The sequence below is a fragment of the Aptenodytes patagonicus genome, chromosome 4, assembly GCF_965638725.1.
Source record: "Aptenodytes patagonicus chromosome 4, bAptPat1.pri.cur, whole genome shotgun sequence".
Taxonomy (NCBI): domain Eukaryota; kingdom Metazoa; phylum Chordata; class Aves; order Sphenisciformes; family Spheniscidae; genus Aptenodytes; species Aptenodytes patagonicus.
The window spans coordinates 34,744,837-34,766,040 of NC_134952.1; the positions used below are offsets into that span (position 1 = coordinate 34,744,837).

Here is a 21,204-nt window from a genome sequence, read left to right on the forward strand (position 1 = left end):
GCAGTCCCTCCTATCTTTCTCAATAGACAGTAGCAAAGACAGCAATTACTAGCATAGATGGAACACATCACAGAAGCTAAAGATCTAACAAACATCTACATCTGTACACAACTCCTTTGCAGAATATAGAAAAATGGTGGATTTGGTGAAGGCCTAGAGTAATTTTTTAAAAAAATTATCACAATAAGTTCCATTGCTGGTGTTTGTCTTCTATTCATTAACCCCAAGTTCATAACAAACATGAATTAAGCTATGTTGTGAGGAAATATATATGGCAGACAAGTGACTTGCTCAAGATCTTCCTGCGAGAGCCAGGAAAAGAACATGGTCCATAATCTTCTGCCTTACTCACAAGAACAGCTTACATACCCTGCCTTCTCCTGACTGCCTCCTTTCCCCATGAAGCTTCCTGCTGGCCCCAGTTTTCCTTTTGTTCTCTCTAAAGACATCCTTCTCCTATATTCTACCTTGTAAAAAGTATGTAATCTTTTGTAAAGGTGCATCAACTAATCTCTCTTCCTTGGTATTTATCAATTTAGTGTTGTTATCCATCTGCACCAACTCTTAAATCAATAGTATAACTGAAACCACTTAGCACCAGGTCTCTACTACCCCTCTTACCATCAGAAAAAAAGAAAAAGGAACCACAAAAGCAATTTTATTAGAAATGTGACAGAAAGATTTAGATTACAAAGTTATTTAAAACACATCAAAGTTACTCTAATTTAAATCCTTGCGGGGGGGGGGGGGGGGAGGAGAGAGTCATTAGACATGCCAGGTCATCATACTTTACTCAGTACTTCTATATTTGCAAAACCTCCTGTATCAGAATAGCACATATCTATTTCAAAAACATTATTGCCAGAGGATGAAACGCAGTATATCATAAAATTAATCAACCCTGTGTAGCTACAATGGAACTCCTTATGACAACTTTTTTATAAAAAGTCAACACATACTAGATGATGAACATAAAGCCATGTAATTATTAGCATTTTTTTATTTTTCTGGATCAGATGTTCACTATCAAACTGTATAGTGGCTATAAAATGACCTACAACTTTGGCAGATTTTTTTCCATTTAAAGAAATATGAACACATATGAAAATAAAAATTAGGTGGCTTTGAAGAATTCACTGTAGCTTTTATATGCTAACTATCTTAATGCTGATATGTTTTCAAGATTAACTGAAGCCATACAGTATAGAGAAAGCACTTAGTTATGAACATGCAGGAATGACTGCTATCAGATACATTTTAGTTTCCAACTACAAAAGAAAAAAGTAGGAAGTATCTACAACCTTTTCCTCTTAGAATGAACTCTCAAATAGTTGTATAGTATCTTTCATTCTATACACTCAGAACCAAGGAAAATAAAAAATAAATTATTTAATTGCAAAATGGAAAAAAAAAAATTGGGGCTAGGCAGAGAAGCATGAGTTGGTTCCAAACTTTTCTTTATAACGTGTGGTGGGATTGCTTATTTCTTTCATATTCTTGTTCTTTGATTCAATTCAGAGGGAGAAATTTATGTGGTATTTCTAAGCTATGTAATCATTTTATCTTTCTCCTGCTCAGTTTTTAAATTTATTTTTGCCTCAGTGTAGCACATATTTAGATTGTGACTCCAGAAATGTAAATAATGTGGAATTGGCTAGACAATATCATGATACAGAACAACCATCCAAGATACTACGAATTAAAGGTTCTTCCTACTCACTTTTCTAAGGAATCTGCAGATATGCCTGTTTAACTCAAATCTGTCATTTCAGAACAACCAAAGTATTTTGTTTCTTCTTGGATTGCTTTTGTACAAGGAATAAACTGAAGATGTTGTTACTGGACTGGAAATAGAAAGAAATTAAATAGATGAGACTATATAACTAAGAGTACAGTGTATCAAATATAATGTTGAACTAAACAACAAACAAAGAGAGACATCCAGATTAAGTATTGTATTTGTAGGTTCATTGTGAAACTGGATCTTAATTTCTTAAGAGTGAAATACTACTCAGGACCTTGCTAACTTCTCTGCTATAGAGACCTCTTTTAAAATGGTTTTCAAAATAGGCTTTAACGGAGCCTGACTTCAAAGGGGACAATGAGAAAAATGTGGTCCTAGGGCTTCTAGGCAGGGCAACAGTGGTGCTCCTGATGCGTTTTGGTTGTGTGAAATAAGCATGCTTAATAAAACAAAACTGGTTATGCCTTGTGGCTCCCTCCCATCGCTTTTTAGCACTAGGTTTGATACCAGTCACTAATATTTTACTAGAATGTAATACCTCGAGTGCATATAACAGCAAAAATCACAGACTGGTGAGATAACAGCAGTATCAAGAGGATTACTTTCCCCACACCTGTAGGGGTGGGGAAGGCTTACAACAAGGATCCTGTCCATTCTTCAGCTGAGATTCAGGCGCTTTTCTGGGGTCTGACCAGGTTAGCTAACACCTATCTCCCAATTATTCTTCTTTCTTTTATTGCTTCTGATGGCTATTATCCTTCAGTGGATCATCAAAAATTGCTTTCTTCTTCACTGGTAGTGAATTGGCTAATCCTTGACCAGCCTAACGCTTGGCTTTGGGGTCTTAAATGCCTGTGCCTCTGCCCTACACCTGCTTAATTATCAGACCCCACAGGGATAAGTGGACACTTTATCTTCCTATATAAATAAACTCAAAACTCTTTGTTATTGCCTTAAAAGATCTTTCCAATCTAATGTTACGCAAAGAAAGAAAAACTACCTTTAGTATAGTAGTCTGATAGTCACTGTGTAGCCATATTACGGTAGACTAATCATTTTTGGCCAGTTTCATTTTTGCAGCAAAAACCTCTTTGTCACAAAATCAGAAAAAAAGTGGACAATTACTATTTGAACCAAATGCCTTATTAATTACTGCCTTTGTTTCAGGGCCTTTAAAAATCTCTCTCCCCAACTACTCCTCACATCTCCTCCGCCTCAGTAAAACTTTAATTCTTCACTTCTTGTCTCTAGTCCTTACATGTCTGTATTTTGTTTGCTTTCTTTCCTTTCTCTCTGGAATAATAAAGTAAAATTAACAAGATACAGCCAGCAGATGCGCAAGGAAAAAATCATCACATGTCTCTGACATAACTTTCAATCCTAATTAAATTGGGCTATCTCAAAGATAATCCATTCAGTTTCTGTGAGGGTGCATTCATTAGCATGTCTGCTGATGGAAGCACTTATAACAGAGATCTTTGTAGGAGGAATTAGTTACTGTCAATCTAGAGGCTCATTAACGTTGATATAGGACTTCCCCCAAAAGATTTTTTTTTTTTAATTAACAAGACATTCTTTAAGCCATATTAGCTTTGGCTCACAGTCATTCCCAAATCCCGAGATGTTATTTTATAACAGCAGTGGAGAACAACCTACTGGAAATAATAATGCTTCTTGCAGCGCAATCCATGATTCCTTAATGCTTACTGTATCCTTTTTCAGTCCCCATCCCCAATGAAAAATGGCTCTGAGGAGCTGGTACTGTTTTATTTCTTTGGAGCACTTTTTTAAAAAAAAAAAAAAAAAAAAGAACGTTTGCAGACGATTCCAGAAGAGGGACAGAAAATAAAAAGAAGACAAAAATCATCTTGCAAATGTCAAGCAGGAATCAGAGTAATGATGCTGTAAGCTCCTATGAGAGACATACTACCAATATATGACATCCTGGAAAATATTCAGTTATGACATATAGGGGACTACAGTAAAGACATTGTTACTAAAACATACTAAAATCTATTTAATTTATTGTTTTTCCTTAACAGTGTAGTATATTTTTATGTAAGATTTTTTTCTTCCTGCAGGAAACGATAGGAATGAGGGAGCTGTATTTTAAGAATAAACTACAGCAACAAAAATAATGATAGTCATTGTATTAAGGCACTATTTTCTCTTAAATTCTGCCTCCCCCTGCTGGGCAGTGGGAGGTATGCCACTGTGACAATATAAAGCGTCTTGCCAACAGCAACACTGCCGATATCGTGCTGAATATCCAGACATGGTTCCTGAAGCCAGGATAAAAGGACATTAGTTAAAAGGGTAATTAAAAAAAGCTGATAAATGAACTTCTTTATTAGCTGCAGAATTGCAATATAGATGAATAATATATAGTCGTTACATAGAGGGCTTCCGTCAAGTTGTTGCAGATTCTTTTTAAAGCGATTTCAGTTATGGATATACAGTCATGTAGCCCATGGTAGAAATGGGAGAAAAATGCTGCTGTAACAGGCAGTCTTATGCTCACCTCTTTCACGCACTATGTATTGTCCAGAACTATTCCTTTGACACTGGGGCATCTGCTGGAGAAAACGATATTTTTATTGCAGCATTTTTATTTCACAGATTTTCCAATCATTTAGTTCCTTTTCTAAATTACAGATAGATTAATGTGTCATTGAAAAGGATTCATGTGTCATTTATTTTTGGTGGCGCAAAATACACTGGTGTAAGTACTAATATGGGAGAGATGGTGGTTTAACTACATTTCCATGTAGTACCAGTTGAACGTTTCTCGCCCAGGATGAATTGTGAGGCCTATGTAAATATTTAATGCTTCTGCTTTAGAAACTCAGCGTAATGGAAATGCTGAAAATGGTAACTCGTTTTTCCCATTCTGACAATGAGGGACAATCCCCTCAAACGAAAGAAATATAAATTGTATCAGCTTTACTGAAACAGAAATTGAAAATCCTTAGTATATTATGGGAGTCCATTCTCCTGAGGACTAACAACAAGAACTTCTGCTAAAGACAAGTTTATCTGCCTGGAACAGCCGGGTGATCAGAGTATAACAATAAAGCACAGCACGACTATTACGCACAACTATTTTTTTACACGCCAAATTCTTCTATTGTTTTCTGGTTTTTTTCCAAAGGAAAGTTTAAAGAACCGAAATCTGTAAACTACAAGTAGCAAAACACGAATAACGGCATTACAGAAAAAGAAGGAAAAAAGGTAGAATAGACGACAATGATTTCCACCTTTTCACCGCTGCATTTTCAGCTGCGACTTCTTACAGGAGACCAAACCCAGACAGAAACAGGCTCTGCAAGTTGATACAGCTCCAAAGGAGGACAGGCTCTGATCCTCATCCACGCTCAGGGTTTCGCCGTGATTTTACTAGTTTTCCAGTCAGGTAAAGTCATTTATAGAGTTCATCACCGTTTTCGTATTTTATTTTACGAGCAAAACGAGCCCGACGCTTCGCACCCCGCCTCAGGCCAGCGGCGGACACGCGCGAATCCTGTCACGTGGCTGGGCGGTGCCCTGACTAGAAAACTACCGGTCCCAGGAGGCACTGCCCCCCGGCCGGAGAGGCGCGAACCCGCAGCGCATGCTGGGATTTGGAGTTTCAGTCGCCTCCGACTGCCGCGGCCGTGCGCAGGGATCCTCTCCCAGCGGGCGCCTAGAAGGGCGGGAATGGCCGCCCTGCTGTCACGTGGCCCGGGGCGGGCGGTGCTTGCGCAGCGCGGAAGGGCATCGCTGGGCGGAGGTTACTAGGTAACGGTGTGTATCCGTCCGCTGGGGTCCGCCTCCCGCACCTCTGGCGGAGTGGCGGCCAAGATGGCGGCGGAGGCCGTTGAGGCAGGGCCGTGAGTCCCTCCGCCAGCGCTGTTCCGCGACGTTGAGCGAAGCGAAGCCGCTGCTCTGCTCCGCTGCCGGAAGGCGAAACGCTCGGCCGGGCAGCTCGGGCCCCGCGGGCAGCGAACGGCGGTGGAGGAGAAACCAGGCCTGGCTGACCTCCCCTCTGCCGCGGGGTGAGCCGCCCTCTCTTCTCCCTCGCGCGGCGGGCTGCCCCCCTTCTCTCGCTGGCAGCGGAGCGCGGGGAGAGAGAGGCGGGGGCCGCCGCTGGTGGGGCAGGGCTGCCTGGCGCGGCCTTTGCGCCCCGGCGGGCCCGCGTGGGTGGGCGCCCGGCCGGCGAGGAGAGGGGATTAGGCTCGCTGCCCGGCGCGGCGGGGAGGAGGCGGCCGGCGCGGCGGCGGGGACGGGGACCGCCAGGCCCAGCGAAGCCTTGCGGTGCCAGCAGGTTGGGCGGGTCGCTCCCCGGGGCAGGGTGCGTTACCCGCTCTCCGAGGAGACGCCGGCGGAGCAGTGGCAACGGCCGCGCTTTTGCCTGAGGCGCTTCGAGCAGAGCCCGCCTACCACCCCCCCCACCGCCCCGGGTTTTGGCGCCGTGAAGGAGCGGGCTTTCCGCGCGCCTCCTGACCGCCCCCGGCCCGGGGAGCGCTTCGCCTGCCTCACGCAGCGGCTCGCCGGGCAGAGCCGCCGGGGGATCGCTCGATCTGCCGGCTCCCTTGGCGGCGACGAGACCCGCCGGGCCTGGGCTCGGCGGCCCGCCGTGAAAGCGGACCGGGTCGGGACGGCAGCCTGCGGGGCGCCGGGGAGGGCTGAGGTGCGCGGCTCGGCCCCGGCTCTGCAGGCTGGTGGTGCTGGGCATCCCTCCCTTGGTCCGGCTGTTTGGGTTTGCAGTTCTAGCGCATTGCTAGTGTGAGGGCTGTCCGGTGCGACGAGAGAAGACTTGCCTCGTTGTCTGCTCCTGTTTGATGATGTTGTATGGTTGGCACTACTCTGTAGGCATTTAATGAGTTAATGCTAAATTAATGCTCAGTGAGGAGCACGTGTCTTAAAAAGCTAAACTTAAAGAAATCTTTGATCCCATTTTCAGTCTTTACGGCGCTATGATGGCTTTTTACAACTTTTTGTTTTTCATTTGATTTTTAATTTTCAAAACTTTCTATGTGCAGGATTAAGTGCTTTTCAGAGCTCTTGCAGTTCAGATGAATGCTATAGGAAAAAAAAAGTCAAAAACAACTCCGCTGTAGATAAAAAAGCCTTTTAAAATATGTGTCTTTGGTTTGTTAGCATGTTTTGTAGTGATACTTCTGAGCAATTTGCACATTGCTGTTACATGTACAAAATATGTTTTGACTACAATCTTAACATGTAAGATTATAGTCAAAACATGTATCAAGTTATTTCTGTAGAAAATATACTTGAAAGTCTTTTTTTTTTTTCTTTCAAGTCCCTAGTAAATGTTGTAAGGCAGTATGTACATGCTCAAATAGAGCTTTTATACAGATTCTATAATGTGCAAGAAGCTGAGATTGGTAATGGGTTGCTGGATGCAGAAATAGCATAACGGGAGGATACCAAAGCTTTTATAAGAGGATTTCTTCTGGAAATAGCTAGTAAAATGAAGAGTAAGAAAAAAAATACAAATTCGTGAAGTGTGTGTGGGGAAGTGAAAAACACAGCTTCTAATGGGAGAGTTTCACCTCTAAGAAAAAAGCTGGCTGAACCTCTTTGTGTTTTTTAACTGAGTTGAAGGGATAAAATATCACCATAGCTCTGTGATCTTAAGCTCACTTGAATATAACTCATTTGGAAATACCAAAGACTATAACATGAATGTTTAGAAACTTGCTCTCTGGGAAGGGCACAGGTCTGTTAGAACACTTTAAAATCCGCTTGCTGGAAGTAATCAGGATATTGTTATTTTTGAGCTGTATTTATTAGGGTGCATAGGTATATGCTTACTGTCCTTGTTTGAGAATATTATTCAGAATGTTCCATCTATGTCAGTGAATTTACATTTACTTAATCAGAGACTCCTACGGAAAAGATAGTTGAAGATAGCGTTTGTGAAAATTTTAAATGAAATAAATGTGAATAGTTATCTGTATTACGTAAAGATGAATGCTGCCACTTCTTGTTTTTACAGTGGAAGGTAGGGAAAAACTTGTTTTGCTACAGTTTTAGTAGAATTATATAACATGCTGGTGAAACACCTTACTGAATTGGACTGTAAACCCAAATGGCCTCTAATCTTGTAAAGATGAACTCATTATGCTTAGTGGCATCGGTCAGGATAGAGTGCCAGTTGAAATGTTGGTCTTGCACATCTACAAAGCTGAACGGTTTATCTGTAACGGAAGAAAGTTCTTACAAAACATAGCTGTTTTCTAAAATAAGCTAAACTGATAACTATGCATTTGTTTTGAATGCTTGTCAAATTTACCTTGAGTTGGCACAAGAGCTTCCCTGTCAATTTTTCATAGGATGCTTGTGCTTCTGCATGAAAACAAGGGAAATGTGAAGGGGCATTGTGTTCTTATTTTCTAAATAAATCTGACAGTTCACCTGGGTGAAAGTTGCACAGAAGGTGTCATTTTACAGTTGATCTGCCTGAGTTTCGCTCCTCCTGATGACATGGCTTTTATTTGCCTTCCTTGAGCCTACAGATAGTTCTTATATAGTCATAAGGTTAGCCAGATCAGAGAGCTTATCCAGTTGAGAGCTCATGTTTTTTTAATTTCGTTTTTGTTTGTTGGCTCGCTAGTTTTTACATGGTACCCTCTGATTGCATGGCCTAGTGGACACTTCTGTTGGGACAACGAAGGGAGTATGAATGTGCAAGGACAGTAGGGCACAGATCTGCCAGTTCCCAAAGTAGCAGGCACCTAATTATACGTGTGTTATGAGTCTGATTGTGAGATGCAGAAGTTTAATTACTCCTAACTATGTGTGCTGGTTTTGGCTGGGATAGAGTTAATTTTCTTCATAGGAGCTAATATGGGGCTGTTTTGGACTTGTGCTGGAAAGAGCGTTGATAACACAGGAATGTTTTCGTTATTGCTGAGCAGTGCTTGCACAGAGTCAAGGCCTTTTCTGCTTCTCACACCACCCCACCAGCAAGTAGGCTGGGGGTGCACAAGAAGCTGGGAGGGGACACAGCTGGGACAGCTGACCCCAACTGACCAAAGGGATATTCCATACCATATGATGTCATGCTCAGCATGTAAAGCTGGGGAAAGAAGGAAGGGGAGGGACATTCGGAGTGGTGGCATTTGTCTTCCCAAGTAACCATTATGCGTGATAGAGCCCTGCTTTCCTGGGGATGGCTGAACACCTGCCTGCCGATGGGAAGTAGTGAATGAATTCCTTGTTTTGCTTTACTTGCATGTGCAGCTTTTGCTTTACTTATTAAACTGTCTTTATCTCAACCCGTGAGTTTTCTCGCTTTTACTCTTCTGATTCTCTCCCCCATCCCACTGGGGGAGGGGGAGCAGGTGAGCAAGTGGCTGTGTGGTGCTTAGTTGCTGGCTGGGGTTAAACCATGACACTGTGTTAGCGTGACTTAGGTTGGTACACTGCCAAGTGGAGATGTGGTTATGGTATAATGAGCATACCTGGTAGATCCCATTTCCTTAATGGAATAGTAATAGGTTGTGTTTGCATGAAAATACTGCTTTGTGCAAGTGCACTTACTGAGAGGGCTGTACTGTGTGATTCTGATTGAGTACCATACCTAAGCAAGATAGGTGTACTAGTACAACTTTTAAACTTAGTTCAGGATTAATAATTTTTTTTCTGGAACTGATTATTTAAAAAAACAAACAACTACTTCTTACATCCTTCTTAATCTTGAGTTTTAGGTGATTTCTTCACCTGCACTCTGTGAAATCTTGGTGTGAAAATTAATAGTAGATAGATTGCAGTAAAATGTTTAGAAATAAATGGTCCTTTTTGATTTTTTTTCAGTTAAAGATAAAGCTAGGATCGTGTCCTAACATAGCGGTTAAAACTAGTTGGAAAAAGTAATTCTCTGGAAGACTCTTTTTCTTCTAAATCTGTAACGGAACTTCCTAGCTGTTATAAAGAAAAAGTTTGTAGCTTTGTGCAGTGGAACTGTGCCAGCAGCACTTAGGCTACACAGTTTTTATTGCAGCCTGAGAGTATATACAGTTAGATATTCTTCACCTTTTTGAACAGGCTAATCTAATTTTACTGCTATAAAGGAACACTTTGTTTCTGATCTTTCAGCTTTAACAACTTTTTTATTACGAATATCAAACTAGAAGTGAAAATGAAAAGTTTTAACATATAGATTGCTTTATACTGCACAGAATGACACTATTAGAGAGCAGCAAAGCTCTAGGAAACCCAAATTATTTTGTTTGGTTTTGCTAGAAACTATAATGTGAGTTGTACAGCATTCACTGCTTAAATAACTTAACCTGTAGTAAAGAAAGTAAAAATCCTTTTATTGATGTCTATTTTCCATGTATTGTATCAAGTACCCCCTCCAGTGCTCTGCTGTCAACATCTTAGTATTGAAATAAATGTGAAAGTTTGACACACTAGGTCTCCAAAGTCACTTATTGTATCAAATAGACGCCACCCTGGACCTGAAAGTGCAGGCTTTATGAATCACAAAGCAGTCTTTCCAAGCACTGTATAGTGTGTTTTAAAGTGAAGAAAATTGGGAGCCTCAAAAAAAAAAAAAATTCTTTACTTTCTAAGAGCAAGGATTTAAAAAAAAAAAAGACCCAAAAAAAAAAGACCCAAACCCACAACTACTTCTTGTTCAATTTTTAATGCCAGTACCTGTGGTGTTCTCACCCCTACATTTGTAGTAACACGGTTTAGTAAACAGGGGTTTTGGTTTCCTAAATAGCCTTGTGTTTGCATTTTATAACGAATATGTAGTTGTCATCTCAGGTTATGAATCTTTAAAATATTCTACATAAACTGATTTTAATACAGCACATTTCTTTCAACTATTTCTTTTAGATTTTTTTATTGATTGCTTGTCATGGCAACAGGAGGTGGTCCCTTTGAAGAAGGCATGAATGATCAGGACTTGCCTAGCTGGAGCAATGAGAGCCTTGATGACCGGCTGAACAACACGGTATAACTAGTCTTATCTTTCAGTTGCCATTTTATGCTGTACGTTAAAATTACCAGGTAGATTCTGTTAGTGACAGGTAACAATGCAAACCCCTAAGCCTTGTCAGTACAGCTTTACAGGTAAGTATCAGCAAAAACAATAAAAATAATTGAGGTAGATGTAAGCAAGCAATGAGTGTATTTCAGAGGTTGTGAAGTCTGTAGATGTATTTATGGGAAGTGCTTTGGGTGAATAAAGTAGCTAGACGCAAAAGCGTTGTAGGTGTCATGAAAGTGAAAACTCTAATTTTAAAGGTTCTAAACTGCTGAAGAGTCTTCAGCAAAGAAGAAAAATACAATTTTAGCTTCATTTGAAATTAATTTAATGCATTGTAGGATGAAATGATTTAGAAATTTCCTGACAAGCTATTTTTAATTTATGCAGTGGAGAAAATTATATTATGTAATATGACATTTACTCTAGAAAACTTAGTGTATATTTTGATACTGCTTTTCATTTTTACTTATAAAATGGAAGTAAACTCTCTTTCACTCAATTCAAACATTTACTTTTTATCTGTGTGGATAATAAATATGACCTTTTTCTTCCCTCTCCTTCCCCTTAAGGACTGGGGAAGTCAACAGAAGAAAGCAAACAGATCTTCAGAAAAAAACAAGAAAAAGGTTGGTGGGGAAGCTGAAACGAGGCTTACTAATGATATATCTCCAGAATCCTCACCTGGAATGGGACGACGGAAGACCAGAACTCCTCATAGTTTTCCTCATGCTCGATATATGACCCAGATGTCTGTTCCAGAGCAGGCTGAACTGGAAAAGCTTAAACAAAGAATAAACTTCAGTGATCTGGATCAGGTTTGTGTGAATACTAGCTCCCACTATAAATGTGACTACAAAATTTATTCAGCTATCTCTTAATAATTTGGCAGATAAATAAAGAAAGTTTTCATAAGTAATTAAGGTAAAAAAAAAAAAGCTTATAGGTACCATGGGAGCCAAATCAAAATTCTCATTTTGAAATGGAGAAACTTATGGGAAGTTCAGGACCATGGCTTTCCTATGCTTGAGAGTATGCTAACTGTCTTCACTTTCTTCCTCTCAGTCATGAACAAATTCCTGTGTCTTCAAGTCAGTATTTCTTACTCATCATACTTGTCTGCCACTTGAAAATACCTGTTACCTTATTTTGAAAGTCTGTTCTTGAAGTGCCAGTTTGTGATTCTGAACATTGTTAATCCTTCTGGATTAAGCAGAAGAGTAGCATTAAAAACTGCTCCTCAGTAGAGTGTAGAGAAATGTATGGCACGAATTCTTGAGCCATAACTGCTTCTTTGGGAATATGACACATTCATCCTTCCCTTGTCCAAAACAATGCATTAATTTGTGCTAACAGTTTCAGAATAGAGGCTTGTTAATCTTTGCCAAAGTTTGTTGTTAACTTGTTTGGGTTGTGAAGATTCTTTCAAATGCGATTCATTGCTTTGACTTAGAATATAAAGACTGGGCATAACTTCCTCCCCAAATGTGTGTTACGGCAACAAGTTGCTATTCAGAAGGTTCTAAAGAAAAGCTGAAGTTATGAGGTATCATATTCTGCAAGTCAATATGTTGCTTTTTTATTGTTGTTATTTTCTCAAATGTACCTGAGGAAGTAGGATGCCTTTCACTATAGTAAGGTGGAGGCCACAGCAAGGATGAGGAACTAAGCTCTGGGGAACTGCAGAACCCTTTTGCTTCTCAGCTGTTCTGGGAGGGTGGGCTTGCTTTCTGAAAATGATATGGCAGAAATCACTGGTGCTGTCTTTAGCTTTTGGCTAGTAAGTGACTAATAAAGTAACTTTAAGATCAGTCTAATAATACTGCAGAACTGGTAATCCAAGCAGTGAAACTAATCAGTGTTGAGAATATATTGGAGGAAAAAAATAAAGCAATTGTTCTTTTGTTTGTTTGTTTTTAGAGAAGCATTGGAAGTGATTCTCAAGGCAGGGCAACGGCTGCTAACAACAAACGTCAACTTAATGAAAACAAAAAACCATTCAACTTCCTGTCACTGCAGATAAACACTAACAAAAGCAAAGATCCTGCCTCAGGTTCCCAAAAAAAGGAAAGTGGGGTATCAGTGCAATGTAAAGAGTTGTTTGGAGCTGCTCTAAGCAAGGATTTCTTGCAAAATTGTCAAGTCTCTGCTCAAGAAGATGGAAGGGGAGAACTAGCTTTGGATAGTAGCCAGGTATTTACATAGCCTATAAAGTCTACAGAATATTGACTCTTAGAAAGGTTGTAATTACCTTGTTACTTTTCAGTGCGTCTTTCTAAATTTCCGAAAAGTGTAACTGTTAAATCTATTGGAAGTGCTTATCTTCCCACTGATTTAAAAGGCAACTTGAGGAAAATGTGAAACCAAGCTTAATCTTGGTTCTTTAGGTATTGTTCTTTAGGAATCTGCTTATTGGTAACAGAAGCAGTATTAATTTTCATCTTAGAGAGTGGTTCTCTCTTACACAGTTCCAGAAAATACTCTCACAGTTTAATATTTTCATATGTTAATGAGCTCATTCTGTTTTAGCCAATGTTGACAGAAGCCCCGTGCTTCAGCCTTGCAACTTCACGCATGCATAAATCTATCCTTATAAAAGCTGTTGACTTTTAACCACTTGCAGAAGTGTACTTATAGCATTGAAAGTACTAGTATGTCACCCCTTTAATTACTACTCTGCTGTTGCTATCACCATGTCTTGTGCATTAAATACGTTAAAGCTGTAGCTGAATGCTTTCAGTAATTTCAGTGTCTTTACAGATTGTGAGCAGACTAGTTCAAATTCGCGACTATATTGCTAAGGCCAGCTCCATGCGGGATGATCTTGTAGAGAAAAATGAAAGATCGGCCAATGTTGAGCGTTTATCACACCTTATAGATCACCTTAAAGAGCAGGAGAAATCCTATCTGAAATTTTTGCAAAAGATGCTTGTAAGTTTGAGAACATAATATATTTGTTTCTGCACTGTAAGCTTTTTTAGGAGTTGATCATTGATGTTTTGATCGTGCTACTGGGGGTGTTGGTTTTGATAAGTAGCTTCCATAATTCATTTTTACTGCCCCCTTATATAGCTTTTGATTTATGCCAATGAAATATTTCAGGCTAGAGAAAATGAGGAGGATGATGTTCGGACTATAGATTCAGCTGTGGGATCTGGTTCTGTAGGTGAGAGCACATCGCTAAACATTGATGTGCAGTCTGAGGCTTCAGATACCACGGTAAGCTGCCTTTTAGTAATTAAGGTGCTAGAAATGAAGACTGTTTTGTTTTTGTCATGATTGTTGTGATAGTGTCATAATCTGCAGTTCAATTAAAAAATAGTAAATCTCCAAACACTCTGTTCAGGAGTTGTTCATGCATGTGTGGATATTTTTTAATTTTTTTTTTTAATGTGGGGGGGGGAAATTAATGGTTCTTTTACAACAACAATGTATCTTGATTAGTTTTTTAAAATATTTAGTCTTTCTTCAAAGTAGAATGAAGAGTTAGAAGTTTACTTTGGCAGAGCATGCACTGGATTGATGTAGGAAGGAATAGTTTTCTATACAATTTTTCATCTATGTTTCTGTTAGTGGGGAAAACTTGCTGGTGTTGGGTGAGGAGAGGGTTGGAAATGAGTCATTAGTGGGCCGTGGCCCAAGCATCTTTCTAATAATGAAGTATTGACGTAACACAGAAGTTTCTCTCCTTTTTTTGGAGAGATGAGCACCTTTTAGAAAATGTATTCTGAATTTAGTTCTGAGATATACAGACAATCTTCCTTTCTATTCATAAAAGCCTTTATATTAATGTGGTAAACAATTCTTGTAGTAGATACAAAAGCATTTTAACAACAACTTACATTTTACATCTTCCAATACTACTATACTGAGGAAAAGTACTAGAGAGCTGGTATTCTTTTAGCCAGTTACTACTCTGAATGTTCTACAGATGAGGAGAATTTACATGCTTAGAAGTAAAACAGCAGTTAATCACAAAAACTTCTTAATGTTTTATTTTTAGCTTTGTAAGAACTCTTTCTGTCCCTGTAAAGAAATAAAGTGATAGACATGGAAGATGTACTTTAAACTTAAAAAAAATTGGAAAATGCGGAAGAGCAGTACGGTTTTTAAGAAGTATGCATGTAAACTTGCTTTTTTCTTCATCTTTGCAAAATGGGTTTTAGTTTTATGTTTGGCTCTTCATTTTGCATCTAATTTCTCTTTACATGCAGCTTGAATATATTACATGCAGAATGAATACTTCTAATCTTACAAGGTTGATTGCTATATGGAGCCTTATTGTTATGAAAATTCTAAGAATGACTAAAAATGTCTTTGCTCTGTAGTAGATTTTGTTTTATAGTAGTTTTCATTATTTGACAAGATACAAGTGGGTAGGTTTGTAACTTAAAAATGCATGCTAAGTTGGAGCACGTGTTCAAAATCTAACATACTAAACTATTTAATAAAGGAGGTATCTTTTAGTTTGAGCATTCGGCCCCGCATTGAGGACAAACTAGGGAATTCAGCTTCACAAGAACAGGTTACAGACATTGATGTTACAGCAAGCCCTAAAGGGAAAAGTGACAGAGCTGCTGTGAATGCCAGGGAAATCTGGCCTTGTAGGATTAATAGCCAAGAACATGGATTGCCTTCAAAGGTACACTTCAAAATATTATTTTAGCCTCAAATAGGGTTTATAAATGCTGATCTTTATTTATTTTTCTCCCTCCTGTTAACTGCTTCAGATGTATTTGTTACTTACAGTGAATATTCCCATTTGGCCTGCTTATCTGTATCCAGCTGTCTTTTCATTGAATGAATCTTCTCTGCCTAGAGTTTTTTTTCTTTAGAGATGTTTGACAACTTTCTCTTCTGAAGTGTCAACATTGACAGAGAAAGTACTACATGTAATGCTGTACAGCAGGTGTTCTGATTTTATGTAGGTGATCCTTCCAGTTTTGCTGTTCTCTTTCTGGGAAAACATATTGTAAATGTGACTTTCAGACACTTGTCATGTTTACACCAATAGTCTGCCAATGCAAATCTAAGCTAGTACTATATAGAGAAAATAGATTAGAGAATAGTAGCCTTAACTTGTTCCACAGATGTTTTTGTATAGCTGTTTATATAAATATTTGATTGGAAGGGGGAATACTAAGGGGCTTGGAGTCTAAAACGTCTTTTGTTTTCTGTTACCAGCTTTTCTACAGCTTTGTCTCTTACTCTGATTTAAAAAAAAAAAGTCTAAGTTGGATTTTTTTTTTTTCCATAAAATAAAAGGCTTAAATGTCTTGTCAAGCTTAGCCTAAATGTAGAACTAAGCTTGACAAATTTGTTAGGTGATTTTAATGAACTCAAGCAAATCTGGTACTTTAGATAAAGCTTGGATTATTTAATAGCTGAGCGAGACTGAGACGCATCCCCTTTTTCCCTTTCTTCCCCTCGTTCCTTCCTGTGTTGATTTCATTGTGTACTCTTATTTTGCCTCTACTCTCCTTTTTATATACAAGATGAAAATTTAACAGGAATGATCGGTGTCAGTTCCAGTACATGTTTTAGTGACACTTCTTTGAGAAGTTTAGAATTCTGGATGTGTTCTCCTTTCTCTGCTGGAAAGTTGAGCATTCCTGGGCACCCAGAACTGGTTAATAAGATGCCTGCTTCTATTCTGACATTTGGTGCGGAATTTTTGGATTGAGAGAATTTTGTACTACAGGAACTCAGCACTCTGTGGAGAGATGATGATACTTTTAAGTTAGTAATGTTCTTTTTAAATACTTGTCAACTCCTAACAAAAAGGAGGCAAATTTTTCCATGGTTTCATCTGCATAGTGCAATAATCCAACTTCAAACAGGATCAGGATCTTAACTGTGGATGTCTCATTAAAATACTTAATTTGCTGACAATCCTTGAATAAAAGTTTTGAGGCAAATCTCCAGCTTTTAATTAGGATAGAATGAAGAAAATAACTTAGTTTTAATGTATTTTAACTGCCCAGCATGCTTTCATTCCTTCAGATCTATTTCCACGTGTTTGAAAACATGGTATAGAGGGGGTTCTGTGCATGTTTTTATTTTGAAATCGGTTTACCTAAATCTGGTCTATTCTAGTATCTATGGCATAAATACAGCAAACTAAACACATTACAGGTTAGAGAATAACTGCCCAAAACATTCTGCTGAAAATTTAGATATTTTAGGCCAGTAAATCAATCTAGATCTTGTATTATGTGTAGTTCCACGATACTATGCCTTACCTTGCTTAGCTTTACCAGTCTTATAGCTTAATGCCCTCCTTTATGATTCAAAAGACAGAGGGATGCTTGGGTTAATCTTTGGGACGTGTTAGGGTGGCTGACCGGATTTCTAAAGAAAACTTAACCCCCAGGAGTGGTAAGCATGTCTTGGTGGTACAGGCTTCTCCCTACTGGATGCCTAAAATTTTTAGGCTGAAAAGGACTACCGGAAAGGTGAAGCTGTTTCATTTTCACCGTTTTACACTAACCAGGCTGTTTGATTCTATTAAAGTCCTGCTTGTTTTGACACTTCTGTCACTAGTACTCAACAAATAAATAGTCATGATTATGGTAATGTTCTTCCATATCTTGCAGGCCAGAGATCCTCAACAGGAAGCTAAAGAGGAGTTGGAGAACTTGAAGAAGCAGCATGATTTATTGAAAAGGATGCTACAACAGCAGGAGCAATTGAAGGCTCTTCAAGGAAGACAGGCAGCTCTTCTTGCTTTGCAGCATAAAGCAGAGCAAGCAATTGCTGTCATGGATGATTCTGGTATGTGCAGTGATGGTATCTTTGATAGCATGTTAGCATGCTGTTTGAATGATTAAAGCTGGAATTACGGAATACACATTAAAATTTTTTTTTTATAATGCACTTTTTAAAAATTTGACTGCAAGGCTTCTATTTCTGAAAAGAGTTGACAATGTAACATTGTAAAAAGATGTGTCAGTTAAAAACCACACAGCTGATTTCTGTAGTTTACTTGTACAATCCTAAAAGTGTGGGGTTTTCTCCTAAGAATTGGACTACCGTGTCAAATTAGGAGTCTGCCTCTCATCTCCATCATTGTACCAGGCCTTTGAAGGAAAGAGTTGGAGGGGGGCATACAGAGTGTTCTCTCCCTTTCTGCATCTTCTGGCTATAGGCAGTTGGTAGTTTGAGTTTTTGTTTGCTTTTTCATGGGATTTTTGGGGGGGTGGGCTGGTTGCTTGACAGTTTAATAGCCATTGGTAGACTAATGGTTTATCCAAAAAAAGAAAGGAGGAAGTTGCTAAAGCAGTTACATAAGTAAATATGAAACTAGAACTCTGAAATTCTATGGCATGTAAATTGGGGGCATGGTTATGAATAGAGCACCACCATTATGTTATAACCTTCAGTTTAAAAGCATTTTTCTAAATAGTTTTCGTATATTCCCAAGTTTTCAAAAATTATCTTTGGGACAGAGACTTCTTTTTGATATCTGCTTAAAGGTTGTCAGCAGAGTTGTTTTCTCAAGAGTTCAATCTTAAAAGGGAGATACGTCCTTGATTTGTGCACTGATGACATGTGAATTATCATTTCATTGTTGGAAACTCATCCTGCCCCCCACCCCTCCCTAAATCCTGTTCAGTTTTCTTTGGAAATGGGGTACAGTTATGTGTGCAGTCCGTAGGGAATGACATTTTTGCACTGAGCAAGTTCAGATTCAGTCTGTGTTACTGTTCCATGACTCTTCCCCATAAGAGTTGCTGTTGGGCTTGATTAGAGGGTATATGGGATAGCAGTTCTTATTACAGTTAGTTTTTGTATTTAAAATGGCTTAATTTGTAGAAATATAAGCATTGGTTCCTACATTTTACAAAAAGTCTGCCTTTAAGGTTCCTTGCTCTGAGCTTCTCTTTCTGCTTTTTCTCCTGTCCTTGATTTGATAGACTATAGGAAAGAAGGTGGAACTAGTTAAGAAAACTCTAGATTTTAGTGTAGGAAGAGAAGCAGAGAAGTTGGTAGGTAAAAAAAAAAAAAAAAAAAGCTTTTCAAAAGCTACCACAGGAGCAAGAGAAATAATGGCCTTCAAAAGGTGTTTCCTTGTTTCTTAAATGGTTTTCAGTAATTGCTTTTCTTCTATCTGCTCCACAGCAGTAGACCTGTCATGGAATCTGCTTTCTCTTCTTTCATATTGATTCAGTGTTGATTCATGTTTGGGGGAAAAAAAAAGTTATTTGGATCTCTCAACAGCCAGTTCCATAGCTTAGTACTGTTTGAGCTTTCAGGGAGGGGAAAAAGCTTTCTTTTTAATGTATTCCTCTCATAAAGCTTTTTGAAGGACAAACCCCCAAGACACTGTTTGCAGCTGTAAAGATTACAATTTATACCAAGATGAAAGCTTGGTGTCCTATTAATTTATTATTTTAAGGAGGTAAAATTACATGCACTGTTCCTAGTTTGGCTATACTAATAACAATTTTGTTTCTAACAAGCAAAGTGTTTCCATCAACCCTTTGGTGGGTTGATGGAAAGCAACTTTGTTGTTTTCAAGGTCTGACCTTTTTAGCAAAACACAGAACAGACTTACGAAGTCTTTTTGTATGGTTCTTCACAAAGGAGCTGTGAGTTGGCTTGTTAGTATTTCTGTAATGGAAGTAACCTTTCAACAGTAAAGTTGGTGGAAAGAACACAACATTAAAAATAATTGCTGTATTTTAAGAGGTGCAGTATATTGATGTTCTTGTTAAACCAAACATTTTCATCAAATAGCCTTTATTTCATCTCTGTGGAAAAGTATTTATATTTTTTCCTCCTTCTTCTGTATGCCCAGTTGTAACAGAGACTACAGGTAGTGTTTCAGGAGTAAGCCTTACATCAGAACTGAACGAAGAATTGAATGACTTAATTCAGCGCTTTCACAACCAACTTCATGATTCTCAGGTCAGTCCTTGGATTGCACTGTATAAGTTTTGCCATTGTCCGTTTTTCTTATTCTTTTGAACAGTGCAGTTAAATGTTTGTCTTGCTTATTTGTGTGCATTTGCTAGTGGAGTAATTATGGTTCCCCCAAACTTGAAAGCTCAGCGTCTTTGTGCTCTTAAGAGCTGTGAGGTGACTGATCTATTCTTTCTGTCTCAGTTTTCCATGAAAGTCCAGAGAAGTAGTTTCTATATTGCAGTATAATTATATATTAACTCAATATATAATTGGGATATCATGAGGGTGTTTTCAGTATCAGTTTCCCTTTATAATGTTCTTTGTTCTTGTGTTGAGCCTAGCAAGCCTATAAGAGGGCTTTTTGTTTCTTACAATTTATTTGGCTTTTTTCATGGTACTCTGAATAAAATGAAATTACTCTTTTTAGACGCAGTCTGTGCCAGACAATAGAAGGCAAGCAGAAAGTCTTTCACTTACCAGAGAGATTTCACAAAGCAGAAACTCTTCAATGACTGAACACCTGTCTGATGAGAAGGCGCAGCTTTTTAACAAGATGCGAATGTTGCAGGGTAAAAAGCAAAAAATGGACAAACTGTTAGGAGAACTTCATACACTTCGTGACCAACATCTAAATAACTCCTCCTGTAAGTAAATATGGGCAGAATTGTATCTTTTCAAGAACACAACGTTTTTTAATGTGCATGTTTGTAACATGGTCTTTCAACTTAATGAAAATGCAGGTGATAAAGCTGTGCTGGGGTAATACTATGTAAACGGTTTTTAATGCTGTATAAGTTTCTGGCTTAATGGAGAGCTCTGCAAGTAATGATGAGTGGTTTTGCTAGTATCACTTTGGTTTATAACATCATCAAAGTTGACTAATGTGAGGATGTGATGATGGGATTTTTTTCTTCAAGGATTGTCTGTGACACATCTGACTTGTGGAGTGTACCACATGAACTTGAACTTTCTGTATTTTTATCACAGTATGTCTGTATTTATGTACTTGGCACTTCAGATGTTAGTAGCTATATGGCATTATGGGGTTTGCTTGCCTGCTGTCAAAAGACTTCCTCATGCACTACTTGCAGGGACATTGATCATATGGCCATACCATAGACCATACTTAACTGTCTGAATGGACTAGAGTTTTGGCCTGTTCCTTAGATGGGTTTTTCTTCTTAAAGTCTTGATGTGGGCCTACTTGCTGCTATCACTTTCTATTTCTAGAAATACTTTTGTGCTGGTGAAGTTTGTCCTATAGCTGGAAACTTCTGAGGGGTGATCACAGCGTATTCTGGTTTACATAAAAAAATGAGGCACTTGAAGCATGCTCCTGGAGAAAGGCAGACTGATTTAATAGTTACATTACTATACCCCCGTCTTTCTACATGTACTTAATGCATATAGTATGAACGTACCTGGATATGATTTCATGTAGCTGGAAAAAGCAAACATATCTCACATCTACATTCTACAGCATATGGACAAAAGAGCTTAGCAGAGGAAAAATATCGATAGGATTTTTTTCTTTTTACCATGTTGAAATGTT

The 21,204-nt window shown here is 38.8% G+C and overlaps 1 protein-coding gene across 10 annotated transcripts in view; it reads left to right on the top strand.

Moving 5' to 3' along the window:
• Window positions 1-5,451: 5,451 nt before the first annotated feature.
• The window catches only part of PCM1 (pericentriolar material 1), a 46,701-nt gene continuing 30,948 nt past the window's right edge, over window positions 5,452-21,204 (top strand). For 5 of the 10 annotated variants that reach the window (XM_076336336.1, XM_076336340.1, XM_076336343.1 and 2 more), the window contains exons 1-9: window positions 5,535-5,778; window positions 10,595-10,712; window positions 11,318-11,563; window positions 12,666-12,938; window positions 13,506-13,676; window positions 13,848-13,964; window positions 17,342-17,519; window positions 19,546-19,655; window positions 20,080-20,296. In XM_076336336.1, coding sequence (XP_076192451.1) covers window positions 10,617-10,712; window positions 11,318-11,563; window positions 12,666-12,938; window positions 13,506-13,676; window positions 13,848-13,964; window positions 17,342-17,519; window positions 19,546-19,655; window positions 20,080-20,296 — 1,408 coding nt within the window. In that variant the 5' untranslated portion in view covers window positions 5,535-5,778; window positions 10,595-10,616. The other 5 variants (XM_076336341.1, XM_076336345.1, XM_076336344.1 and 2 more) reach the window with 3 other exon arrangements.